Here is a 26,570-nt window from a genome sequence, read left to right as displayed (position 1 = left end):
GTGTGTATATTCTGTGCAGTATATGGTGTGTATATGATGTATGTATAGTCTGTCTAGTATATGATGTGTGTATATTTTGTGCAGTATATGACATGTATGTGTATGATGTGTGTATATTCTATGCAGTATATGACATTTATACACTGTGCGGTATAGGACGTGTATGTATATGATGTATGTATAGTCTGTCTAGTATATGATGTGTGTATATTTTGTGCAGTATATGACATGTATGTGTATGATGTGTGTATATTCTGTGCAGTATATAACGTGTATATGATGTATATATAGTCTGTCTAGTATATGATGTGTGTATATCCTATGCAGTATATGACATGTATATACTGTGCAGTATAAGACGTGTATGTATATGATGTGTGTATATCCTATGCAGTATATGACATGTATATACTGTGCAGTATAGGACGTGTATGTATATGTTGTGTGTATATTCTGTGTAGTATATGACATATATGTACATTCTGTGCTCTATAGAATGTTTATCTATACAGCGTGTGTAGTCTGAGGAGATCACTTACTCTATGTACTCCCTCTTGTTGTCATTTGTCACAACCATCTCTGACCCATTTGGCTTTAAGTCAACCTGATAAGTCTGAAAAACAAAGACAAAAATATCACTGCAGCATATGATGGCCACCCAGAAGAACAACACGGCAACTATATGTGGGTTTAAAGGGATTGTTCAGCATTCTTTCTTTCTTTAAAGAGGTCAGGCTGGGTTAAAATAAAAAAAAAGGGGAGATCTATATAGACCTAGGGAGCTAGGATCAGGCAGGTGAGAAAAGTTTTTTTTTTTTCCCACTGAGCCTGACCAATCCCTTTAAATATGTTGGACCAATTTAAAGGGGCTCTCCACTATTACTAAATGATGTCATGTAGACTGGACGAATGAGATACAATTTTATACCTTGTAATAAGGATGTCTTCTTACGTAGTAGAAGGGTCTTTGGGCCCGAGACACTGAGGCCCAGGCTACCTCTGTACCCTGCATGGCTACACATATATTGGTCCCTTCTATAGAACTTCTCTCTGCTCAGTTATATAATCCTGCCTATCTAGCCTCCTGCAGCAGATTAGCTTCAGTCTCCAATAATAATGGGATGACACACATGAGAATGTATAAAACAAAGTGCTGGCATATAGTGTGAGCTCTATATACTGTATACAATGGTGTAATATACAATTTGCTTTGTATACATACCTGACCAAAGTTTTCTTCATCTATACAGAACCTGAGATCCAGCTCAGTGGGGTCATTTTCTAAGATCCATTTAAGAGAATTGTAATATTCACTATCCTATAAAGAGAAAACATATCCCGCTGAATCCGACCCAACACACAGACCAAAGGACATATAGAGCCTGCGGAAACTGTGCACACAGAATAGTCAGGCCACGGCCCCCCCTCACGGTCCGCAGCCCAGGGCCCCCCCCCCCTCACGGTCTGCAGCCCAGGCCCCCCCCCCCCCCTCACGGTCTGCAGCCCAGGCCCCCCCCCCCCCTCACGGTCTGCAGCCCAGGCCCCCCCCCCCCCTCACGGTCCGCAGCCCAGGCCCCCCCCCTCACGGTCCGCAGCCCAGAGCCCCCCCTCAAGGTAAGCAGGCCAGGGCCCCCCCCCCTCACGGTCAGTAGCCCAGGGCCCCCCCCCTCACGGTCCGCAGCCCAGGGCCCCCCCCCCTCACGGTCCGCAGCCCAGGGCCCCCCCCCCCTCACGGTCCGCAGCCCAGGGCCCCCCCCCTCACGGTCCGCAGCCCAGGGCCCCCCCCCCTCACGGTCCGCAGCCCAGGGCCCCCCCCCCTCACGGTCCGCAGCCCAGGGCCCCCCCCCTCACGGTCCGCAGCCCAGGGCCCCCCCCCCTCACGGTCCGCAGCCCAGGGCCCCCCCCCCTCACGGTCCGCAGCCCAGGGCCCCCCCCCTCACGGTCCGCAGCCCAGGGCCCCCCCCCCTCACGGTCCGCAGCCCAGGGCCCCCCCCCCCTCACGGTCCGCAGCCCAGGGCCCCCCCCCTCACGGTCCGCAGCCCAGGGCCCCCCCCCTCACGGTCCGCAGCCCAGGGCCCCCCCCCTCACGGTCCGCAGCCCAGGGCCCCCCCCCTCACGGTCCGCAGCCCAGGGCCCCCCCCCTCACGGTCCGCAGCCCAGGGCCCCCCCCCCTCACGGTCCGCAGCCCAGGGCCCCCCCCCCTCACGGTCCGCAGCCCAGGGCCCCCCCCTCACGGTCCGCAGCCCAGGGCCCCCCCCCCTCACGGTCCGCAGCCCAGGGCCCCCCCCCTCACGGTCCGCAGCCCAGGGCCCCCCCCCCTCACGGTCCGCAGCCCAGGGCCCCCCCCCCTCACGGTCCGCAGCCCAGGGCCCCCCCCCTCACGGTCCGCAGCCCAGGGCCCCCCCCCTCACGGTCCGCAGCCCAGGGCCCCCCCCCCTCACGGTCCGCAGCCCAGGGCCCCCCCCCTCACGGTCCGCAGCCCAGGGCCCCCCCCCTCACGGTCCGCAGCCCAGGGCCCCCCCCTCACGGTCCACTACAGCACTCTTCCACCTGTAAGCTTTGGGACAGCAGCAGAGTTTGTGGGCCGTGAGCTGTAGGCCGTTTGTGGTGTCTCTATGCGGTATGGTTCTCTATTCTATAAGTATTGCTGCTAGCTGAGTATAAGGGAACATACCACAGACTCCATATCTTTCAATGTTATCTGCTTTCCCAGCATCATCTTGTAGAATGGTCGAATAAAGAAACCTAAGGGGAAGAAACGGATAATAGTTACGGCAGAGAAATGTACATAACACAGCAAGTTTAAGAAAAATTACGTATATGTGGGTGATGGGGGACTGTAGAGAAGGGTGATTATACGGCATATCACTCACCATCTAATAGTTTCCCATGGAACACTGCAAGGCCGGCAATCCGCCCAATAAATGTGAAATACGATAGATGATCTTCATTACATAGACCGGAGTTGGGGTTTATCTGGAGGGTGTAATTGTCCCTGCAGAGAGATATACAAACAGTGAGTAACTGCGCACGTCTACATCACAGATCAGAACAAGCTGAGGACGTGGCCAGAGACGTTAGAACAAACACCAGGAAAGGTCAGGTTCTGCACTTAAAGGGCGGAAAGAAAAATTCTTTGAAATCAGCTGGTGTCAAAAACGTTATATAGATTTACAATTCAAAAATCTCAAGCCTTACAGTACTTATCAGCCGCTGTAGGTCCTGCAGGAAGGGGTGTATTCTTTTCAGTATGACACAGTGCTCTCTGCTGCCACCTCTGTCCATGTCAGGAACTATCCCGAACAGTAGCAAATTCCTATAGAAAACCTTTCCTGGTCTGGACAGTTCCTGTCATGGACAGAGGTGGCAGCAGAGAGCACTGTGTCAGGAAAGAATACCCCACCCAACATTTGTACCTAAGAGGGAATAGATAGATGCGTATTAGACTAGTGACTTACGTAGCGGAGTATTCAAAAAGCCCATAATACGGGTTAAACATTTCTTTGGATAACAGGAAGAACCACTCTCGGGCCACCCCGCCATAATCCAGGCCTTTCTCCGACTCAAACTCGATCCAGAGTCTGGCCTTCAGGACGTCAGGCCTCTTCACGGACATTATCCTTCTGTAGGATTCTTCAAAGATGTTGTTTCTATGAAGCTTCATTTCAAATCTGTTGGGTATATCCGCCTGAAAGGTGACAGGAATGTTAATGCTGATCAGGTGACCCTGGTGATCACGCAATCCCGCATACAACCTAGAGGGGGTGCTATTTGACTGTAAGAGTGATAACTGGCTGCAGCAGGAGCCTCCCCCCACTTCTCTGTAGTAGGAAACAATCCTTGTGATCAGCTCTATCACTTTCTAAAGCTGACTTAAAGGGATCATGCAGCCTAGTTCCACTGAAGTGACTAGAGCAGAATAGTAATACCACACACAACCTGAGGACAGGGGTGGCGCTGTTTTTGCAAAAAAGTAGCTTTTTTGTTTTGTTTTTTTAACCTTTAAAAATGTGTACGCCCCCGTGTTGCTAGGATTCATCTAGAGTCAAGTGTCTAGGAAGGTGAATCCGAGTGTCATCTCAGTAAACAGCTCCACTATTATTCTCATTGTACGTCAAGCACCGTAATGCAGATAAAGTAACTGCAATGTCGCCACTATTATGCAGAACAGGATCCGGGGAAGTGAAGTCAGTCACTTTTTCTTGTAATTAGTAACTTTAATCATAATTGAGAATTGTCAGAACAATTAGAGTAATTGTTTTGTGGAGACAACATCAGCGCTCGGTAATTATCAGGAATAAATAATAAGCTGCTCCGCTTCTCCGGAGATCGAGGGAACAAACCACTTTCCAGATTATAAACCATTTATCTGGATTATTAATGCTTCCCAGCAGGGCTGGATTGTTGTAAGGCGGGGATGGGGAAGTCATGGCCCTCCAGCTGCTGCACAACTACAACTCCCATCATGCCTGGACAGCCAAAGGCAAGGCTTTGGCTGTCCAGGTATGATGGGAGTTGTAGTTGTGCAACAACTGGAGAGACACAGGTTCCCCATCCCAGTTTTAAGATATAAAGCAGTGGTTTACAACAAGAGGGTTTTCACCAGACATGTTGCCCCCCCAATTACACCAGACATGGTGCCCCCCAATTACACCAGCCATGGTGCCCCCCATTTACACCAGCCATGGTGCCCCCCATTTACACCCGCCATGGTGCCCCCCATTTACACCCGCCATGGTGCCCCCCATTTACACCCGCCATGGTGCCCCCCATTTACACCAGCCATGGTGCCCCCATTACACCAGCCATGGTGCCCCCCATTACACCAGCCATGGTGTCCTCCATTACACCAGCCATGGTGTCCTCCATTACACCAGCCATGGTGCCCCCCATTACACCAGCCATAGTGTCCCATTATAGTAGTCCAGTTACACTAGCCATAAAACCACAAGCTATAGTGGCCTCAAGCACTGCCTCTTAGTGCGATATTAACGTGGCGTAATATGAAAGGTTCCATCGATCCCTTATCTATGATAATAGAAATGCCATATACTCTCCGGTTAATAACAGTGCTCTGTAGCGCCCCCTCACATGGCCCTATGGAACGGATACGTTAACACCAATAATAATGGCTGCCTCCATAGCATAGAGACAATACCAAGCTGTTAAGATACTTACAGGCTTCTTCAACTTCTTCCTGAAGTAATCGTATTTCTGCTTAAATTCTCTGGAATAGGGAACGGCCTGTAAGACAAGAGAACGGTCACCAGTCCGGTCAGTGATCTGGCAAAAACAGAACACTCAAAAGCAAAAAAGAAAATAGTACAATAAAATGGTACTAACATGTGACCTGCCATAGGGGTTCAGTCAGTTATGTGATCCTGAACTACACCTGATGTATGTATATGAGGATTTCACCACAGAATAGTGAGTGCAGCTCTGGAGTATAAGGGCTCGTTCACACAGAGCAAAAGCAGCTGAATTTCTGCGCTGAATCAGCGCTGAAATTTCAGCCGTTAAAATAGTTGCAGAGCTAATTTTCATTGTGTTGAATGGAAATTCTGCTCTGCAGTTCACACAGTGGAATTTCCGCACTGAACTAATCCGCTTTCCGCCAGAAGAATGAACATGTTCATTTTTCTGCTAGCGGAAGCCTATACAAACCAATGGGGCTCTAATTTTCTGTTTCAGCGCGGAATACGCACGTATTTAGCGCGGAATACAAGCGTAATACAAGCGAACACTTTCCTAGCAGAATACGCAGGGATTCTGCTTGCATTCTGCTTATATTCTGCTCGGAATACAGCGTCACTTGATTTCAGGCGGAAATATTTCCTCGCGTAATCCGCCCCTTTTTATGTGAACATAGCCTAATAATACAGGATGTAACTCAGGACCAGTACAGGATAAGTAATGTATGTACACAGTGACCCCACCAGCAGAATAGTGAGTGCAGCTCTGGAGTATAATACAGGATGTAACTCAGGATCAGTACAGGATAAGTAATTTATGTACACAGTGACCCCACCAGCAGAATAGTGAGTGCAGCTCTGGAGTATAATAAGGATGTATGTATATATGCTTTATAACATATACTCTCACAGTAGACACAGTGCAGGAATATTTCCAGATTTATGAGGATGATAAATAAAAAGAAAGAACCCTAGTGCAGCACAGAGGAGGAACTATCAGGCCTCCCGGCTGCCCCCACATAGTAACCTTAATGCGTATATATTATATACCTAGCAACTAAAATCCTAGAGACGAGCTGAAGACTTCCCAGTTTCCCAGGTAACACTGGACTGACCAGCCGGATGTGTATATTAGAGCGCAGCAGTAGATCAGCACTGCCGGTCACAGGATCACAGCAGGATATATAAATCCCAGACATTTCTGGCATCTGATAAATTATCGGTCACTGGGAGCGTCCACATATCCCACCCATTACATGGTATCTAAGGCCCCACCGCTGCTCACCACTGCTCTATACTCACCGATAATCCTGCATATATACTATACACTTATAACCTTCTCGCTTAGCAATAAGAACCGGGCTCTCTGCTGCCACCAATGTTCCTGTTGGGAACTGCAGGGCTGCCCTGCTCTGGTCTAGGGCTGCCACCAGCACAGCACTACTTTTTCTTCTCACATCAACTGGTGCCAGAAAGTTAGATTTGTAGTTTACTTCTACTACTATTCTATACTTCCAGTACTTATCAACTGCTGTATGTCCTGCAGGAAGTGATGTAGTCTTTCCAGTCTGACACAGTGCTCTCTGCTGCCACCTCTGTCCATGTCAGGAACTGTCCAGAGCAGGAGAGGTTTTCTATGGGGATTTGCTGCTACTCTGGACAGCTCCTGACAACCCCTTTAACATTTATCTAGCATGTAATCTTCTAAGTAACTTACCGGCCCAGTGATTGCCGGATTCTGTAGTCTGGGGTCTTCCCACTGTGTTATTTTGTTATCTGCAAAGGAAGTGCATACAGTTTCGTTAGGCATCAGTTTATAGGTACGAATACTTGTGGAGCTCTGACATTTCAGACCGACGGACACTTTTTAGTACATATTTGGTGAAAACCAGATGAGATTGGTGATGTCACACAGCTCTGCTACATAGACAGCTACACATGTGATACAGGACGATCACATGCACTACCACTATAGACCCCTGGTCAGCTCCATCAATGTCCTGTATGGCAACTCAGTTGTTAAGAAAATGATATACACTGCCCTGATACTTTGTAGCAAGCAGAGAACATTAAAGGGGTACTCCAACAAAAAAATTCTTTCAAATCAACTGGTGTCAGAAAGTTAGACAGATTTGGCATTTACGTCTATTTTAAAATATGAAGTCTTCCAGTACTTCCAGTGCTCTCTGCTGCCACCTCTGTCCATGTCAGGAACTGTCCAGAGCAGGAGAGGTTTTCTATGGGGATTTGCTACTGCTCTGGACAGTTCCTGACATGGACAGAGGTGGCAGCAGAGAGCACTGTGTCAGACTGGAAAGAATACACCACCTCCTGCGGGACATTCAGCAGCTGATAAGTACTGGAAGACTCGAGAGTTTTAAATAGAAGTAATTTACAAATCTATATAACCTTCAGACACCAGTTGATTTGGATTTTTTTTTTCTGCTTATGTACCCCACTAAGGAAGTGACAATCAAATTATGTGCAGCCAGGAAACAAATCAACTGTTCAGCTTCTCTTATGGAGAAGTGAGTAACCCCTGGGGCACCAGGTTATCTGCTGCAGACCACCAGACACTCTGGACTTTGCCCTAAATCACCAGGTGTTGGTCCAGCAACATCTTCACTGCCCTGAACCATCAGGGATGCTAACATTAACCTTTTCTCTGCTGTAGACCCTATGGGTGTTACTGTACACAACCAGGGACCCCTGCAGTAGCTTTTTCACTACTGTAGAGACAAATAGGGATGCTGACACTGGCTCTTTCATAGTCACAGATTATCATGGATTCTCCAGGGATGTTAATATGCACTGTGACCTTACAGTAATATTTCACTGCCCTATCCCAACAAGGTTGCTGATACTAATCCCTTTGGTGCAGACGACCAGAAATATTGACAATAACTCCTCCTCCACTGTAGACATTAGGAATGTTTGTATACAATGGATGACTACCCTAGACCACCAGGGAACCTGGAAGTAACCTCTTCTGGGCCTTAGAATACCAACAGCATTGTGGTAGAAGCTCGATCCTGACACCTCTTAATGACCTTAACCAACAGGGATGCTGACATAAAATTTTCTGACATTTTCTGCTCTAGATTGTACATGGCTTCCCCTAGACCACCAGGGATCATTGCAGTGACTGTCTCACTGCCATTGACCAACAGTAACTGACAGACACTATGTACCTTGCCACATATATATATATATATATATATATATATATATATATATATATATATATATATAAAATATTAGAGATCATATACAATGTTATGAATGGAATCAATTGTTGTATTCTGAGAAACCACAAGGAGCTGATGACATTACAGTCATGCATGGCACCACAATGAGGTCACATTTTTCTACTGAATTTACGGGCAGTAACTATAACTATGTCCCTGATAAGGTACAATTTTCTGCATTATCAGTAGGTGCAGCTAGGGGGCGCACTGTACCTGTAAACACATTTGCAACACTACTAACAGACACTCACATATGTTAACACAATAGTGCATACACAGAGACCATAGTCAGACCGTAGTGGATAAGGAAAACCACCTGCAGGTGTATTAATGTGTAGAGATAAATCAATCATGCCACAATCCGAAAATAAAGTCAGGACATTGGTTTTATCACCACACCGGCCATGCAGCTAGGATATACCAACCAACAATTCAGACTCAGAGAGGTGGAGCAAGAGGAGGTTAAGCAACTCTAAGGAGGCATTAAGCATTATTTTAATGGCATTAAAATGCTATTCCACTAACCAGCTATTTTGCCTACAAGAGGGTACCTCTAATTATGTTCAATTTCTCCAGCAGCACCCCCGCAGGTGAAATGGAGTATTACACCATTTAATTTTAAATGGGCATCATTAGAAAAAAAATGCAAAAATAGAAAGATTTTTTTTTTATTGGTTGGGGCATTCAGACTCTGACCAAATCAAAAAAATTGATCCAAAAAGAGTCAGTGTTTAGCACATTCTATCATGTTATGTGTCTAAAGACCAGAAGAGAAACTCATTAAGTTCACATGACCTTCCTGGTCTCAAGAGTGACTTCCGGCTTCTCTCCCTGCTGGTTCTCAGGATTGATTAGGATTTAAACACTGAAACTCAAACCGATAAACTTTTTGTAAAAGTATAGGTGTGCTTTAAGTTAATAGGTGGTCTGGGTAATATATTTAAACCTGGAGACATACTTTCTTTCAGGAATAGCGCCTCCCTTGTCTTCAGTTTGATTGTGGTTTTGCAGCTCACTTCCATTGAAGGGAATAGAACGGAGCTGTAATACCACACACAGCCTGAAGACAGGGGTGGCGCTGTTTTTGCAAGAAAGTGGCTGTATTTTTTCTTTAATCCAGGATAACCCTTCTAAAGGAGTTGTCTGTTTTTTTATTATGAGGGTTCACTGTGAAAATGCTGGAAATCGGAGCAATCACCTCGAATCTTTAGGAGAACCTTCCTCTAAATGGGCACTGTTGCTTTACAAGATACTTTTGACATGTTGTGCTTAGTCTGCCTTTGGGTGTCCGATCGCTAGTGGGGAGGAGAACCCACTAAGCGTGTTCTCTCCCACTTCAGTGCCACATCAATGAGATGGACTCTCAATGTGAGTCTAAGGGATTATCTTGGTCACAGGAACTTCTCACCCTGCCTGTTCTAGTGATCAGTGATTGTCTGAATACCCAGACTCTGACTGATCCAAACTTTTAACATGTGAATATAAATATCTCTCTCTCTCTATATATATATATATCTATATTATATATATATATATATATATATATATATATATATATATATATATATATCTCTCTCTCTATATATATATATATATATCTCTATACATATACATATCTCTCTCTCTCTATATATATATCTATATATCTATATATATGTGTGTGTGTATATATATATATATATTATATATATATATATATATATATATAAAATTTTGCAGCGCCACCACAGGAGATGTGAAGTATTACACAACTCCCAATAAAATCAATGAGCTGTCCATGTAATGCGCAGGACCTGTATTTTTACCCACAGGAAGAGATGATTTTGATACAGATGAGGGCCCCAAAAACAAAGACTTTGAGGGTTATTGTAATAATCTCTAAATCTGTATTGTGGCCTGTTGAGAATCAGACTAGAGAGCCGTAATAGAACCCGGCACACAGACCATAAAATTCTGATTTAGTCCATTTTGGGGGTCAATGAGCTATTATGGGTCCTGACTTCATCTACGCATTGGCCTGGTGATAAACAACCCACTGCTCGACTCATTTTCCCCATATCTCTGGTGTAGGGCAAACCAAACAGACAAAACAGGTCAATATAAACTGTAAATGAAAAAAAAGTCACAAAAGTTGTTAATCTTCCACAAACTCAAACTGAAAAATTTCAGGGAAGGTCAAATGCAAGCATCGCATGGTATATAGGGAAGTACAGTACCGTAAGAGGGCACTAAGTGTCCGTTACCATTGTCTCCACACATCAACACTTGACTTCCTGAATAAAGAGTAAGATCACATTGCTTTCATATCCTGACACTTGTACAGGGAGATTCTTGGTGGTGGGAATCCCAAAAAAGCCAAAAATATAGGAAACTGTAGTAGTGCATGTGGCCACTAGGTGGCAGTGTACAGACAATATTTACAGTCTATGCATTGTAATTTGTAAATATACTGTACCCTACTGTTATTATAGATGCTCTGCATACTGTTTATAAGGGATAATTCCAGAAGCAGCAGGGCTGGAATATTTAAGGTAATGCCAATCCTGCCAGATGTAGCAGAGCCGAGCTCACCAGGTGTGGTGGAGCTTATTATTACACATGTAGCGGGAATTGTCAGATGCCGCAGAGCTCAACTTGTCCGAGGTGGCATAGTCAGAAGTAGTGGAGCTCAATAATATGTGGCAGAGCTCATATATATGAGGCATGGGCCAGATTAACCGATGCAGCAGAGTTGAGTGTGTCATATGTCAATGTGATAATATGCTATCTAATCTACATGAAACTGTATGTAAACCATGTTAATGCATAAAAACTGGACTATGGTTAGAAAGTACATAGAAGGCAGCCCCAAAGGGTTACATAACACTCAGCTCTGCTACATCTATACAGTAAATTGGGCAATCCTGTATGTAGCATACAGCATAGCAGTGCCCATTGATGTATGTAGGTGGTAGTTGCCAGGTCACTAGGTTTCCAATATTTTTAATGTTTCCCTTGGTTTTCTGTGCAAAGTCCAGATCCAGGCCAGAAGACTACTTACTGTGATCTATGTAGAACGTTCTGCCATCTAAGTGTATCCTTTCCTCCCAGCCCGGCTGAAAAAGAAAAGGACGATTTATTACAATGAAGGAAACACAATGGAGCTGGGTCAGAGTGATCTGGTGCATACAACTGTATCTATTCTAGACAATGCTCTGTGAGCTCTACAGCCTGGACTCCAGCCTGATACATTGTACATAGCTAGTCCTGCTCTCAGCTTAGAAGTGATACAATTGTATCCAGTCTAGACAATGCTCTGTGAGCTCTACAGCCTGGACTCTAGACTGATACATTGTACATAGCTAGTCCTGCTCTCAGCTGTATCCAGTCTAGACAATGCTCTGTGAGCTCTACAGCCTGGACACCAGACTGATACATTGTACATAGCTAGTCCTGCTCTCAGCTGAGAAGTGATACAATTGTATCCAGTCTAGACAATGCTCTGTGAGCTGAACACTCCAGACGGATACATTGTAGCAGACTAGCAGAGAGATTTGCGGAGCTGCAGTGTATCACACACTCACCGGTAGAGGTCCCAGGTCGTTGGGATTTAAGGAGGCTTTTGTTCTCATATGTACAGGGAATTTCAAGCGTGGATCCTCCTGTGAGATATAAATGTGATAACTATCGTGATAGAGACAGAAACACTTCAGAAAGGTTTAGTTAACACAATGACTCTTGGTGGTTCTCTACAATATAAACTACTGTGTTTCCCCAAATATAAGACAGTATGTTATATTAATTTCTTCTCCAAAAGATGCGCTAGGTCTTATTTTCAGGACGTTTTGCATTAAAGGGGTACTCCGGGCTAGGGGGTATTTTTAGTGTACGGCTGGGGAGGGGTTGGGTATAGCCGCTGCCGTCCACTAACTACCCCGGATCCTGCGCCAGGTCCTGGAACACACCACCTCGTTCTCCCGTCCTGCTGCCGCTTCCTAATCTGAGCTGCGGCTTGAGACGTGACGTCTCTAGGCAGCTCAGCCATTCAGTGGCCGAGGCGGGACCCCGCTACCACTGCTAAATGGCTGAGCTGCCTTGAGACGTCACGTCTGAAGCCACCGCTCATACCAGGAAGCGGCAGCAGGACGGGAGAAGGGGACGGTGTGATCCGGGACCTGGCGCAGGAACCGGAGAGGTAAGTGACCGGCGGCGTCTATATCTAACCCCTTCCAGGCCATACACTAAAAATATCCCTAGCCTAAAGTACCCCTTTAAGAATTCACAAAAAAAAAAGTACGAACATTTATTATATACTGTACAGTAGTTGTCATGACAAACCAGCATAACCAGATATAACCCTGGTGGAGGTGGGGACCTTCTGTTCGGGTGATCCCTTGTTTTGAGCTATCCTGTAAATCCTCCGCTATGCCACACCTGACCACTGGTTGGTTGTGGTACTACACCTGAACACCATTCCTTACTCCTTCTCTACCCATAGCTCAGTGCTAATAGGACCTGAATGTTCCCCTAATATAAGACAGACTGGTTGCAGGAGAGTTGGTCTCAATATAGGGGAATCCAAAAGACGCTGGTGTGAACAGAGCCTAAAGCATTCACAAAATCACAGAAAAAAAAGCGCCATGCTACATAAAGCTGCAGATACAATAAGCGATGCGTTTTTAACATGGCTGCTTCCTTCCGAAAACAGCACCACTCTGATTCAGGTTCTGTGTGGTATTACACCTCAGCCTCATTTACTATAATGGAGCTAAGCAGCAATTATTTGCAAAAACTGAGGACAAGGATGGTGCTGTTTGTGGAAGAAAGCAGCCATGTTTTTCTAATCCTGGATGACCCACCAGCCAGGATATGCAGCCCAGAAGCTGTATGAGGTCAGATGCTGGATGGTATTGTTCTAGAATAGCTCGGAAATTACATCAAACATTAGTTGCACAATTATTCCATTGCACTTGGGCACAGATCCACTTTGTATCCTGGTATTATACCTGATACACCGATCCGAGGGTACAGTGCATGTCACAAGGGGCTGTCTAAGGTTAGAAAAACAGAGCTGTTTTCTTCCAGAAATAGCACCACACTTGTCTACAGGTTGCATTTGGTATTGCAGCTCTGCACCTTTTTAAGTCAACGTGACCATGTTGCAATACTACTAGCAACCTTAGGTCAGGTGTGGTGCTGTTTGGAAGAAACCTAGGATGCTTTGTGATCCAGACAAACCTAAACATTCTGACAGCAGATCTCTATGAGCTTACATGTCTCAAACCATGGGGGTGTCTTATTCTCTCCTGAGCCACTTGAAGATAGTGTAAGGGCACCTTAAAGGAGCACTCCTGCATTATTTATTTATTATTATTATTAATATTATTATTATTCATTATGTTATACATAATTCAGCCATTATAATCCAATATAGCTCTTCCTTTCTATCTGAAAATTCCTGGAATCCTTTCCTTTAGTTGAGTCATGTGATCTCACGGTGACCCCCCTGGAAATTCCATGTGTTTCTGCGCTCTCAATTGGGTCACCATCTAATCCAGCAGAACTTCCTGTATGATGAAGCTGAATGGACTGTTCCACATAAGCTTCACATAGAGGAGACCGCAATCCCCATTAGGGTTACTGATGATGATTATACAGTTCCTGTTATAATGGATCTGATGACAGTTCAGCCGCCATGAATGTATACTCATAGGGGGAGATTTATCAAACATGGTGTAAAGTAAAACTGGCTCAGTTGCCCCTAGCAACCAATCAGATTCCACCGTTCATTTTCCAAAGAGTCTGTGAGGAATGAAAGGTGGAATCTGATTGGTTGCTAGGGGCAACTAAGCCAGTTTCACTTTACACCATGTTTGACGAGTCTCCCCCACAGTCTATTAGCATATATAGACATATCTAGAGATGAGGATTATTGGCTCCATCTGCCCATGTGATGCTGTGATGATACATCATGGGATTGATAGCAGATTTTACAAAATGTACCATTAGGTACATCCTTTATTTATTTTTTTTACATGAATAGAACGTGTCAGCGCAGGGTGCCGCAGTTTTTTTTTTTTGTAACTGCGGACTGGTTCCTGCGCACGGCACCAGTATATTTCAAGTACCAGCCCGGCCTAAAGCACTGGAGGCGGGCCAGCCAGCCTCCGGAGTAACGAACCTCCGGAGATCGTCACACTGGGGTCTGGGGGGGCCCGCCTCCAGTGCTTCAAGCTGTGACGGTGCCCGATAATAGACCGGCGGCACCAGTATCCCCTCGCAGGCTCCGGTCTATTAATGTTAAAAAAAAAAAAAAAAACTGATGGTACATTTGATTTAAATGAAGAGCATGCAGTTTGAAATCTGAATCTTGGCGGCTGAGCAGGGGGTCACATGATCCAAATACAGAATTGACGTATTGATTCAGCAGAGCTGGGATGTAATAGATGACACTGCAGGAAGAGTAATGCTTGTGCATTATACAGAGTGCTTCCTAAGTTAAGTTTAAAACACAACAGAATCTACAATGTGGCTCCAAAGGAATCTGCAGACAAAATCAGATAGATAGTACACTGCTTAAAGATAAGGCATGACGCTCTTTAGGAGATAAGCCACCCTATAACACTTACTAAGGCATGTAGTATGCACAAAAGGTGTCACCCTCCTGGCTGACATGAGGGATCTATGGCTACATCCAATACAAGGGCTATGGAGGTGGCCACGTGACCCCTCTCTGCCCCCCTCAGGAATGGGATCAGGAGATGCAATATAAAAAAGTCTCTCTCTCTCTCCATGGCTACAAGACATGACATAATAGAATTATTAAGTTGCTTACCCAAGTGGTAGTTTTGGTATTATGGTCAATAAAGAATGGCCTGCCATTTGGTGCTATTCTCATCTCCCAACCAGGCGGTAAGAAGCTCTGCGCCCCTTTGTGTTGTGGTTTAGGAGAGTTATAAGGAGATGGTTGTGGAGACTGTGGGTTGGACAGAGTATCCTTCACTGCGCGGCGCACTGGGAAGTCTTTTGCACCCTGTACGGTCAAACACAATGCAGACGTAACCGGGATTAATCACAATTAGTAATGTCAGACATCCATGCAAAAAAAAACTTATTACTATATTAATGAACCAAAATCCAAAGCAATTGGCCCCGGTAATCACACGTTATTAGCTGCAAACTATAGTATTACTCATGCCGCCTCTTAATGTGTGTTATTACGTGATAGTGCTATTATTATCACCCATTTGTACAGTCATAGCACAGACTCACCTTTATAAAAGTTATATCTACATTAGGGGTTAGGCTAACAATACATTACAGATCCTGTACTGGTTCTGAGTCACAACATACGTCATATGCTCCAGAGCCGCGTTCACAATTCTGCTGATCATGACTTAAATTGGTTGTTCATCAAATTGTTTTTTTTTTTGTTTGTTTCATAACTGGTGCCTGAAAGTGGCAGAAATTCGTAATTTATTTCTATTAAAAAAATCTCAAGTCATCCATGTCCTGCAGGAAGTGGTGTATTCTCTCCAGTCGGACACAGTGCTCTCTGCTGCCAACTCTGTAAATGTCAGGAACTGTCCTGTCAGTAGCGAATACTGTGTCAGACTGTGAAGAATACACCACTTCCTGCAGGATATACAACCGCTGATAAGTACAGGAATACTTTTTGTCTGAGTTCCTCTTTAAATGTGTGAAAGGGTGCCTAAGCTTGCACACTGCTGCTCTATTCACTGACCTCCATTCTTGTGAATGGTGGGTGGTCCAGCTGCCAGATCCCCACTAACCAGTTGGCTATCCTATCCTGTTGCATGCTTACAAATCTAATACTAATTTGTTGCACAGCATTCTTGGGGCTATGTACAATGACTGTAAAATCTCAAGGATGTTCTATGCAGATACTGAACCGGCAGGAGCTGCTGGATAATGTGAACTGTGAATGCAACATTGCAGTAGAACAGTCTAAAATATTCAGAATCAGTACAGGACTAGCAGCTAGAACTAAAGCTATGAATTTTAACATTACACACAGATTATATCCATGTCAGGTGACGTCATCTCATATATATGAGGAGACTAAGATGGGAAGGTATTGTATCATATGGGAGATCCCACACAATTAGAAAAAGGAGGGTAATGACCATCCACCCACTACCAATAGGTGGGTTTCAAGTGTCACTGTCATTTAAATTTTTATTTTGCAGAAATCAATAGTACAGGCGATTTTAAGAAACTTTGCAATTGGGTTTATTAGCCGAAAAATGAATTTTTATCATGAAAAAGCAGTTTGAAGTTCTCCCCTCTGTCTTCATGGTTCTCTTATGGAGAGGGGAGGGGTTGAGGGAGATGAGGCACCAACACAATACAACAAAGAGGTAATGTACAGCTACATCACCGGCTATCTCCTCTGAGCCTCTCTGACCTCTGAATACCGGCTTTCATACAGGTCCCGCTGTGTAATCCTTTGTTCTCTGATGGCGACTAATCTCCCTCCTCCCCCCTCCATAGAGTAGACAGGGCATGTCTGATGTAAAAGAGTCAAGATTTGCTGATAATGAGCAGTGAATGATAGAGAAGACGGATAAGGGGAAGGGGGCCTGGGGAAAGTCGTTTTGAATGCAGATAATGGCATATTTGCCTAATAAACCCAATTACAAAGTTTCTTAGAATCCCCTGTACTATGGATTTGCAAAATAAATAAATACGACAGAGACACTTTAAAGGGGAAAAAGGAACACTGATTGACATCATCACTTGTCTCGGTGACTATGCACATTGTCTGTACCAGACAAAGCAGAGGTTATGGACACAAAGCAGAGGGCATCTGTACAGCCTTCTCTAGAGGAAACAAATCCTTCTTCAAATATCACATATTGTGACACACAACAACCGATTTCACAATTCCAAAGCCTTTTATCTGATTACTGTTGGCACAGGGATAATTTTTTTTCCAATGTACAGAACAACCAGGACTACTAGATCTCACTTATGTCGGAAGGAGTCCAGTTCCGGAGTAAAATGCATAAGGCCCTTTACATGTCTATGGCTGTTTTTACGATCAGAAAACACTGATCCTGAAGCCTGTGAGGAGGATTCAGGAAACCATCAGTGATTCCTGCCCATGAAAACAGGAACAAAAAAAAACAAAAAAACATACTCACCAGCTGCAGGCTGCATCGATGCTCCCGGATTGGTTTCCCTTTCGCTTTGTATCCACATGAGTGGCATCACTGCTGCACCACAACGCTGGGGGGAGGTCGTAGCCTGTTGTGGCCGGAGGTATAATGCTGCCTCCGGCCACAAGAGTGGTTGACAGGGTCGGAAGTCAATGGCTCCACAGCGCCACTCTTAACTATATACCCTCCTCAAAGGGCCAGTGTCAGCTGGCCTGTTGGACAGGCAATGCATGCGGAATTCAGAACACAGAAAAGTGCACATATACTGTACAAAACACAACATAGACGAACAATACATACAATACAAAAGAGCATAAAATGTTGTAACAAAATCAGCAAGAAGAAGTAGTTTAAGAAAAGTTACAAAGCGCATATGAATGATACCAAAGAAACTAGATGAGAAGAGATTTTACGTTATAAAGCATGAAGAGCGAAAGAAGAGATGCCCGAGGGGACATCAGCCGCTGCCGAAGTTAGAAAATGAAAATAAGGTTGCGGTGGCTTGGTAAGCGAAGAAGAAGAAGAGGAGAAGGTCCAGATTATATGAGGCACAATCTCACCTCCAGTGGAGCAGATAAAGTAACTGTGGGGGAACTGAGACTACGAGGCCGCCTGATCTGAGGTTCACTCAGATGGTTGCTACTGTTTGAGGTGGATCCGACTGCACCATCTTCAGCGTGCTAGTTTAGAGGCAAAACATAGTTAGCAATCTACAGTAATCCTAAACATCATCAATGAAAGAAGACTGAGCTTAAACTTGAAGAATAACCCCGACCAACACCAAGTCCATCCGGTGAGCTTTCCTGGATGTAGGAGGGGTTTTGACAACCGCCAAACTAGGAAGCACTATATATAAATGGTTCTCTAAACTCATATCCCTCTACCCTTTGTAAATATATTACTTATAATGTACTGATCTTAACATAAAAGTTATATTATACTCCAGAGCTGTATTCAAAATTCTGCATGTAACAGCTTAATTCTCTCAGCATTCCCTGCTTGCTCATTGTCTGCACAAAGCTTGGCCTGGATATTTGCATATAGGAAAGTATAGTCTGTAAAGTTCACCTGTCACGCTAAAAAACTAAAACCTTTGGAAGTGTCAGTCAGGCCCGAGTGTCAAGACCCCAATCAATCACAAAAACAAGTGGGGAGAGAGAAGCGTGTGACCGAGATGGTTCCATAGACTTAAACTGGGTCATGTGGCAAAGAGATGGGGATAAAAACACACGTCGGTCACACTTCTCCAAGATCGTTCTAGCAACTGTTTGGCATCTGAACACCCAAACCCCAACTGACCAAACCTTTCATATGCCATATAAGTGTTTTTGGTTTTTTAAAATTAAAGTGACAGTGCCTATTTAAACCACACTGCACAGTCGAATAGAAACAATTAATTGCTCCCTGCTTGCTTGGCTTGGCTGCTTGCTGGGGTATGCAGAGCTTGCCGATGGCTTCCAATTTCAGCCAGCAGAGTAATGTATGCAGCTCTAGAGTATAATACAGATTTGTACATTAGGATCTATTTAACATTATTAAAGTATATATTTTATACATATGATATCTATATTGAAACTGGAAAACGCTGTTCATAGTAGCACTTTCTTTAGAGCACATAGTTTGTTTCTTTAAATTTGGATAGACAAAAATTGTACTACTCATTCACTGCAATTTAAGCCGTGTCTTGGATAGCGCTGTGTTTTCCTGCTGTTTCATTTACAGTCAAAGACCCAGACCCCAGACTAGTCACAGTCCAGGAAAATGATGGGCTCTGAGTAGTGTAACACTCTACACTCTAAGTAGTGTAAGGTATAATAACCATGCCACCTGCTATTTTATGTCTACATGTAAGACTGCTGGAGAAATTACTGCTTTCAGCCCAACTGGGACCTGATTCTATTTGTGAATTTGAACGTCAAAAGTTTATTACAAGCAGGTGATATTGTTTGCATAGCATTTCTCTATGTCCTTACGACATACCTTCCCTGTCCATGCAGTTCAGAGTTGTCATAGAGACGTGTCAATTCTAATATACATCCATAATCAGTTAGAATATACAGTAGACAATAATGTGCATGGTCTGTTGGACCACACAAACATGCCCAAGACTATAAAACACATAGACCCACTGTCATACATAACGTGCTAGTGTCTGCCTGGGGTGGATCTTCATACCTGCACAATAGGACGGGTCCATGTTGTTGTGCGATTGTTATGATTGACATAATATGTGCGTCCTTTAGCGTCTTTCCTCTCTTCCCAGCCTGACGGTAAACCGGGAGTGGTATGTACATAGGCTACGGATGGCTGTTTGTATGCAAATAAATTATTACCATATGGTGATCATTGAGAAAAAAATGTTTAAAAAATCATAGAAAATAATCCTGTTCTTTCCCAATCTTATAGATATGCATTACAGAATGTTAAGGAACAACACCAGTCAGATATAGATATTATTCAGTAAATTTAATAGTTCGGGGTCATCACTAGGGGGCAGTATAAATAGGTTAGTAAAAAGTGTAAAATATGCTACATTTAATCAACCTGAGAACGCACCAGCTAGCCCCATATAATTAGGAGCACCCCTTTAATGCTGATGTGATAGGAATATGAACATTAATGGCTGGAAGAGCTATAAAAGTGATGATCTAATTGCAATACTTAGCAGGGGGTGACATAGAGCACAGAAGAAAGAAGCTCCTCCCAGGTTGAGAAGAATATGAAATCCCTTACTTATACTGAAGAATGATGGCAGGGACATTAAGAATAATAAAAAAAAAAACTTAAATCAATAAACTTTATTACGGTATCATGGATGATAATATCAGAAGTGACAGGAATTGCTCTTTAACACAAAATACATGAATGTTTGTTTTTTTAAATTTTTTTATTTGGTCTTTAGTGAAAGTTTTAATGGTATTAGCCAGGATACAAAAAACACAGCTGCCTTCTTCCAAAAAAAGCGCCACACTTGTTCTCAGTGTGTGTGTAGTATTGCAGCTCAGTTCCATTGAAGAGAATGGAGGCAAGTTTTAATACCACAAACAACCTGAGGACATGGGTGGCGCTGTTGTTCTAAGTTTGGATAACAAGTAAGCATAATAGGAAATTTGAAAAACTCAACTGATATTTGCCAAAAATAGTACCAGACCTCTCCACAGGTTGCGTCTGGTATTGCAGATAAACTCTACTAACATGTACGGTACTGAGCTACAATACCACACACAACCTGTAGATTGGCGTGGCACTGATTTTTCTAATCCTTAGTCAGACACTTGTACCACTTTAAATTTGCTGATAAGTGTTAAGACCCTGAGAAACAAAAGGTAATACGCCTAGACCATCGATGTTATAGAGAAATAACATTTCTCAATAGATATCCAGTGACTGATGGTCACCAAAGTTGTTGGTGCCTTAGCTACCAGACAACAGTACAAATCTACCGTCTCACCAAGACGACGATGAAACAACGATGTACGTTGACACATATAAAGATACATTTCATGCAAATCTTAACACCCTCCATTACAATGAAAAGCATGAGGTCAATGCCTGATCCATCACATGACTAATGGCAATAGTGTCCATATAATGGGGTCAGTCAAGGTTCAGTTGAGGTGTCAAGCATCTGACAGAACAAAAAGGTCTGCATGCGGCCCCATCCTTCTCCAATGGAACTGATAATGATGGATCAAAATGGAGTCTTAGCTGGTAGTGTGAACACAGCCTATGAATCGGACTACATCGGTGGTCTACTTCTGTTATGAACATCTAATTTCCAATGTTTGCTGGAGCAAATTGAACATAGCCAAGCCTTAATGGGGCAATAAAAGGACTTTAACTAAAAGTCATGGTTAAAAACCTGCCATTTGGTTAAACATTAACCTTAAACCTGACGTGTGAACAGAGATGTACACAGAATATAATGGTAAAACACACATTCCATTGGTCGAATAATAAAAAAAAATTGAACCAAAAAATTACGAAGATTTGATATATTATTTTAGACCTATAATGGAATTTTAGCCCAAATGGCCCAAGCCTCCAACCAATGATCTGGCCAGTGGTCATTATTATCCTTCTACAACCCTACGGACATTACCGTGGATTCCTCTCCACCAGTCACAGTTGAAGACCGCGTTCTTCCCGTTGGGGTGGTGGGCTGTTGAACAATAACGTGACCATTAAATAAAGCTCCGCATTGAGGAATGAGTTAGGAGTTAGCCGTGAAGGTGAATCATTAAGGAAGAGGAGTTAGATTGACACAAATAATTAGATAATTAATTTATGATCATCACTGAGCGATTGATTTCCCAATTGACGTAGAATTTCCAAGATTGTCCCTAAGGTATAATGTAATTGCCAAGCAATAAGTCTTCATATGTGCAACATGGGCAAAAATATTTTTTATTTCCCCGGGAGAGTTCCTGGAAGGAGTAGGCGACTCTAAGCATGATGAGGTGAAACCCGAGTGAGTGATACGTGAGTGATAGGAATTGCTAATGACCAACTAGTGACAGTGTAATTGCCTCAACGGGCTCTCAACTACAAGTGTTATGATGAGGCATCGGTCAGAAGCCAACATTGGAACTTCCTGATCTAAGAGCTCAGAAAGCAGAAGAAGAAATGGAAAAATCAAGCACCAATGGCTCCTTCCCCATGTGGGTTTCAACCAGCACCAGGAGGTGCTATGGGGCCCTCCAAGTGCATCCTTGCTAAGTAAAGCATCAAACATACGACTTAAGGGGCAATCAACCTTATAGCTTCAACATGTGAGTTTTAATCCAGAAGATCCAATGGGTTTATTGCTGACTTTTAGTGTTGAGTGGGCTTATCAAGCTGTTCTTCAAACCCAAACGCAGGGCATTTGATTCCAGTCGGCTGGAGAAGTTGGATGCGTGCTATAAGCTGTATCCATGTTTTTCTGGCAGCCCTATGATGGCATCCAACTTTTCCAGCTGCCAGGAGTCAAATGCCAAGCTTTAGGATTCGAAGAACTTTGCAGAAACCCGAACAGTTCGGCAAGTCCGCTCAACACTAATCCCTTTACAAAGTCATCAATTTTGCATGGAAAAAAAAAATCTAAGCTATACGGCCCTCAGGTTAGTAATTTGCCAATTCTTAAAATAGCTTCTTCTCTGACCTTCTGACTACCTCTATTCCTCTCCTCATGAAAGTCCATTCTTCTACTATCCTATTAATAACATAGTTGACAGGTCACTACCTCCCACAAGATCAACACATTCTTTTTCGGCTGTTTTCCTTCCCATTGGCTACCGGGCTATTTCTGCCTACTGTATAGGAGGGTACGAAAAGAAGGAGATGATAAAAAAATTATAAGATCATCATGTGAATGGGGTTACTTCGCTCTTTAAGTTCACAACTTCAATTTTCTTCAATCTTCTAGTTTTGTGGTTTTAAGAAGTTTTGTCCTTAGAGAAGACAAGTCGGTAGGTGGTCTCCTGGGACATATAGAAGAGACACGTCCAATTATCCCAAGGTTTCCTCTTTAAAGTCCAGACTGGTTTCCCATACCTAGCTAGTATCTTTTAAGTGCCCTGTATCTATAAAATGTACAACGTATAACGTATCAACAGACTCCAACAAAAAGACGACGACAAGAAGATGGATCAAAAGGATAAACATTAGAACAACAGTTTTTAAAAGTTTGTGTGTAATTTCTCTAAAAATCTTCATAATAATCTATCATGGCGGTGAAGTTTCATAGCCGCTTACTGTACAAGTCCCTACTAAGTTAAGGTATAGGGTGGGTTACGGTGGTTAGGATGCATGCCATATACAGATGACCAAAACATAGTAAGATGTCAGTAATGTTTACACTGCACACAGACCCAACACCTTGCATCAGCCGACATGTTCTGACCAGAGCTTATACGCCATCTTGTTAGAGTGGACAATTCCTTTAAGTGTGTAAATGTTTTATACATGAAAGGGATTATCCTAAGATTCAACCAGTGATCCATATGCTAGTCATCAATAGACAACGAAAGGCCAAAAAGTAACGTGCACCCTGTGTATAAAGTATCCTATATCAAACAGCAGCAATACTATGGATATGGTTTCTTTTTGGTCGTTTCAGCTGCAGAACTACAAAGTCACAGTAATAAAATTTGAGTGATTGGATAAATCAAGTACAGTATTTATTTATATTGGTATGGAAGGAAAGGACTCCAAACCACCAAGGATATCACCATAACATACTGTTTGTCTTTTTCCTGCTTATATAGAATTTTTGTTTATTTCGTTTCCAAACTTTGGCTTCATGTAACGGTCATTGGGAAGATAGGGGCACCCAATTACTTGCAAGTTGGCAAGACCATACATATCCCTGACACCATCCCTGACATATTTCTGAAAATGTCAGCGATTACAACAATTCATATGGTCTATTGGGCATAAAGGAAAAAAAAATGAAAATTTTATACCAGATTCAAGCCAAAGTGTTTCCTTACACAGGAAAAAGCTCAACCCAGTAGGAACAATAACAAGAGAATAAGTGATGTAAACTTCCATTTACCATTGCTAAATGAGCCTGCTCAGCAACGCCATCTGTCACACTGCAAGACCGCAGTCTCGAGGAAGGTTCCCTCTGCTGAAAAAAAATAAGGGTAGAGACTGTCAATTTTTAGAAGAACTAAAAAGAGGTAAATGATGACATCCAAAACTGACACGATATACACCCTGTCTGCTAGCACAATGGACTTGATTCCCTTTATTAAAGTGTCCCTGTCGTTATAACTTTCAAAATCTAAATCAACAGTAGATGTGATATAAAGCAAGTTTCCAATTTACATTCATTTTCTTTTAGTTATCATGGAGAACACGGCACTTCCTGTTTTCTGACTCTTTTTTTCTCAAAAAACAGAAAACAGTCAGAAAACAGGAAGTCCTGTATACCTCAGGCCATCTGAGCGCTCAATGAGAGAAGGCAGTCATGTGACTGGTGGACACATTGAGCCGTGACTCTCTGTACTGGCCGGAATTCCTGTGTTTAGTCTGTTTTTCTAACCAGCACAAGTCAGAAAATCTGCCTTCAGGAGACTGGACCTGGATTTCTGGTAAGTTCATCTTTGTTTTACAGCATGAGAACAAAAAAATAATGAATGTATATTGCAAACTTGCTTTATATCACATCTACTGTTGATTTTCGATTTTCAAAGTTTTAGCAACTGGGACACTAAGTATACAAAAATGTGCTAAAAAATCACCACGTTGTATTCCGAATAAATGTTACCTTTTGTCTCTCCCATGCTGTTTGCTGCGTTAGAGAAAAAAATTTGGTGTCTATGGTTAGTATTTATATTCCCTGGGGTGGAATTCTGGTACAGCTCAGTTGAAAAATAAAATATAGAGGGAAAAAATAATAATTTATATAGATATATTTTTAATGTTACAGTGAGGGTTTAATCTAAAAATAATGCTAAAAAAGCACTTACACCTACAAAAATAAAAAATGATAATTGCTAAAAATAATAATAAAAAAGGATATATATACCTATGGGAGAAAAAAAATAAAAGTTTTGTGTTTGTATATGTAGAGTCGTCCTTTTATGACAATTACTTATCACTTTTTGGGCAAAATGGTAACCATCCAGTAACATGAACATTATCAGACTTCACCTAAATTCCTATTCATATTTTCTAGACTTCTAAATGTATGCAATTACAAAGAAATCATCAACAAGTTGCTGTTGCTGGATCTGTGACTCATAAACCTCATTTATAATTACGGGATTATCCAAAGCAAGTAATAGATATTCCCAATAATCAGACTGGCCATGGATGCCCATGTGTAAAACAATGTAGAAGCTAAAATAAACCAAAAAGATATACATATAAATTTATATAAAAAATTTAATAGCAGGTAAACGACTTGATAGTTTCGACACTCTACTTTTTTTTTTTTTTTTTTTTTTTCAACATGGCACAAAAATTACTTTAAAGGCTGGGTTCACAGGGCAGATGAAGGCATTGTAAATTCCATGAATCCACAGTAAAATCAAGATGAGAATTCTAAGGCTAACCTTGGATTATTGTTAAAAACGGTTATGGTTTTGGACGTAACAGTGTTAGGCTATGTTCACACTACATATATTTGAGGCTGTATAGCAACCAAAACAAGGAGTGGATTGAAAACACAGAAAGGCTCTGTTCACATAATGTTGTAATTGAGTGGATGGCCGTCATTTAATGGCAAATATGTGCTGTTATTTTAAAACAACGGCTGTTGTATTGAAAGAATGGAAGTTATTTACTGTTATATGGCGGCCGTCCACTCAATTTCAACATTGTGTGGACAGATCCTTTCTGTGTTTTCAATCCACTCCTGGTTTTGGTTGCTATGAGGACCTGACATGAGGACCAAATACAGCCTCAAATATACATGGTGTGAACCCAGCCTTATAATGCACCTCCTGGTTAGCAGACACTGGAAAAATTGGAAAAATCTGTGCCATGGAGAGTATAGCATAGTTACTAGAGATGAGCGTAACTGAAGCATGCTTGAGTCTGATCGTTCATCATTTCATTACCAGTGGTTGAAGAATTTGGAGGCAGCCCTAGGGTGTCCAGGAAAACATGGATACAGTCTAAGGCCTATGGCTGTATCCATATTTTCCAGGACTCCCAAAGGCTGCATCCAACTTCTTCAGCCACCGGTGTTCAAATCCCGAGCAATCTGACTCTAGCATGGTCGGGTAGCGTTCACCAAGTCAACGTTTTCACATGGATTCTGCACCAAATATCAGCGTAGGGCCTTATATCCAAAGCAAAATAACAATCACTTTAAATTAGAGGAAAATTGTAGAAATGCCAATAAAGGGGTTGGGAAAATCATGGCTGTAGAAGCCTCACACCTGCCAATGCCTTGTGTCAGCTCCATTGAAGAGAATGGGGCTGAATTTTCACACACACAATATTAAGACCGGGGTAGTGCAGCAGCCATGTTT

The 26,570-nt window shown here is 43.0% G+C and overlaps 1 protein-coding gene across 8 annotated transcripts in view; it reads right to left on the bottom strand.

Annotated features, from left to right (window-relative positions):
* NEDD4L (NEDD4 like E3 ubiquitin protein ligase) overlaps positions 1-26,570 on the bottom strand; it is a 248,052-nt gene that overhangs the window by 14,875 nt on the left and 206,607 nt on the right. For 6 of the 8 annotated variants that reach the window (XM_069963179.1, XM_069963183.1, XM_069963181.1 and 3 more), the window contains 14 exons: positions 24,140-24,214; positions 21,704-21,763; positions 19,777-19,908; positions 18,162-18,281; positions 15,255-15,452; positions 12,004-12,081; positions 11,481-11,535; positions 6,910-6,968; positions 5,179-5,244; positions 3,459-3,688; positions 2,874-2,995; positions 2,675-2,745; positions 1,223-1,318; positions 540-613 (listed from right to left, as the gene is read on the bottom strand). In XM_069963179.1, the coding sequence (XP_069819280.1) occupies positions 540-613; positions 1,223-1,318; positions 2,675-2,745; positions 2,874-2,995; positions 3,459-3,688; positions 5,179-5,244; positions 6,910-6,968; positions 11,481-11,535; positions 12,004-12,081; positions 15,255-15,452; positions 18,162-18,281; positions 19,777-19,908; positions 21,704-21,763; positions 24,140-24,214 (1,436 nt within the window). The remainder of the gene's footprint in view (positions 1-539; positions 614-1,222; positions 1,319-2,674; positions 2,746-2,873; positions 2,996-3,458; positions 3,689-5,178; positions 5,245-6,909; positions 6,969-11,480; positions 11,536-12,003; positions 12,082-15,254; positions 15,453-18,161; positions 18,282-19,776; positions 19,909-21,703; positions 21,764-24,139; positions 24,215-26,570) is intronic. The other 2 variants (XM_069963180.1, XM_069963178.1) reach the window with 1 other exon arrangement.

This window comes from Dendropsophus ebraccatus, chromosome 3 (genome assembly GCF_027789765.1).
Source record: "Dendropsophus ebraccatus isolate aDenEbr1 chromosome 3, aDenEbr1.pat, whole genome shotgun sequence".
Lineage (NCBI taxonomy): Eukaryota > Metazoa > Chordata > Amphibia > Anura > Hylidae > Dendropsophus > Dendropsophus ebraccatus.
Note: the sequence above shows the minus strand (reverse complement) of the source record. Positions and strands in the feature narration are given on the sequence as shown.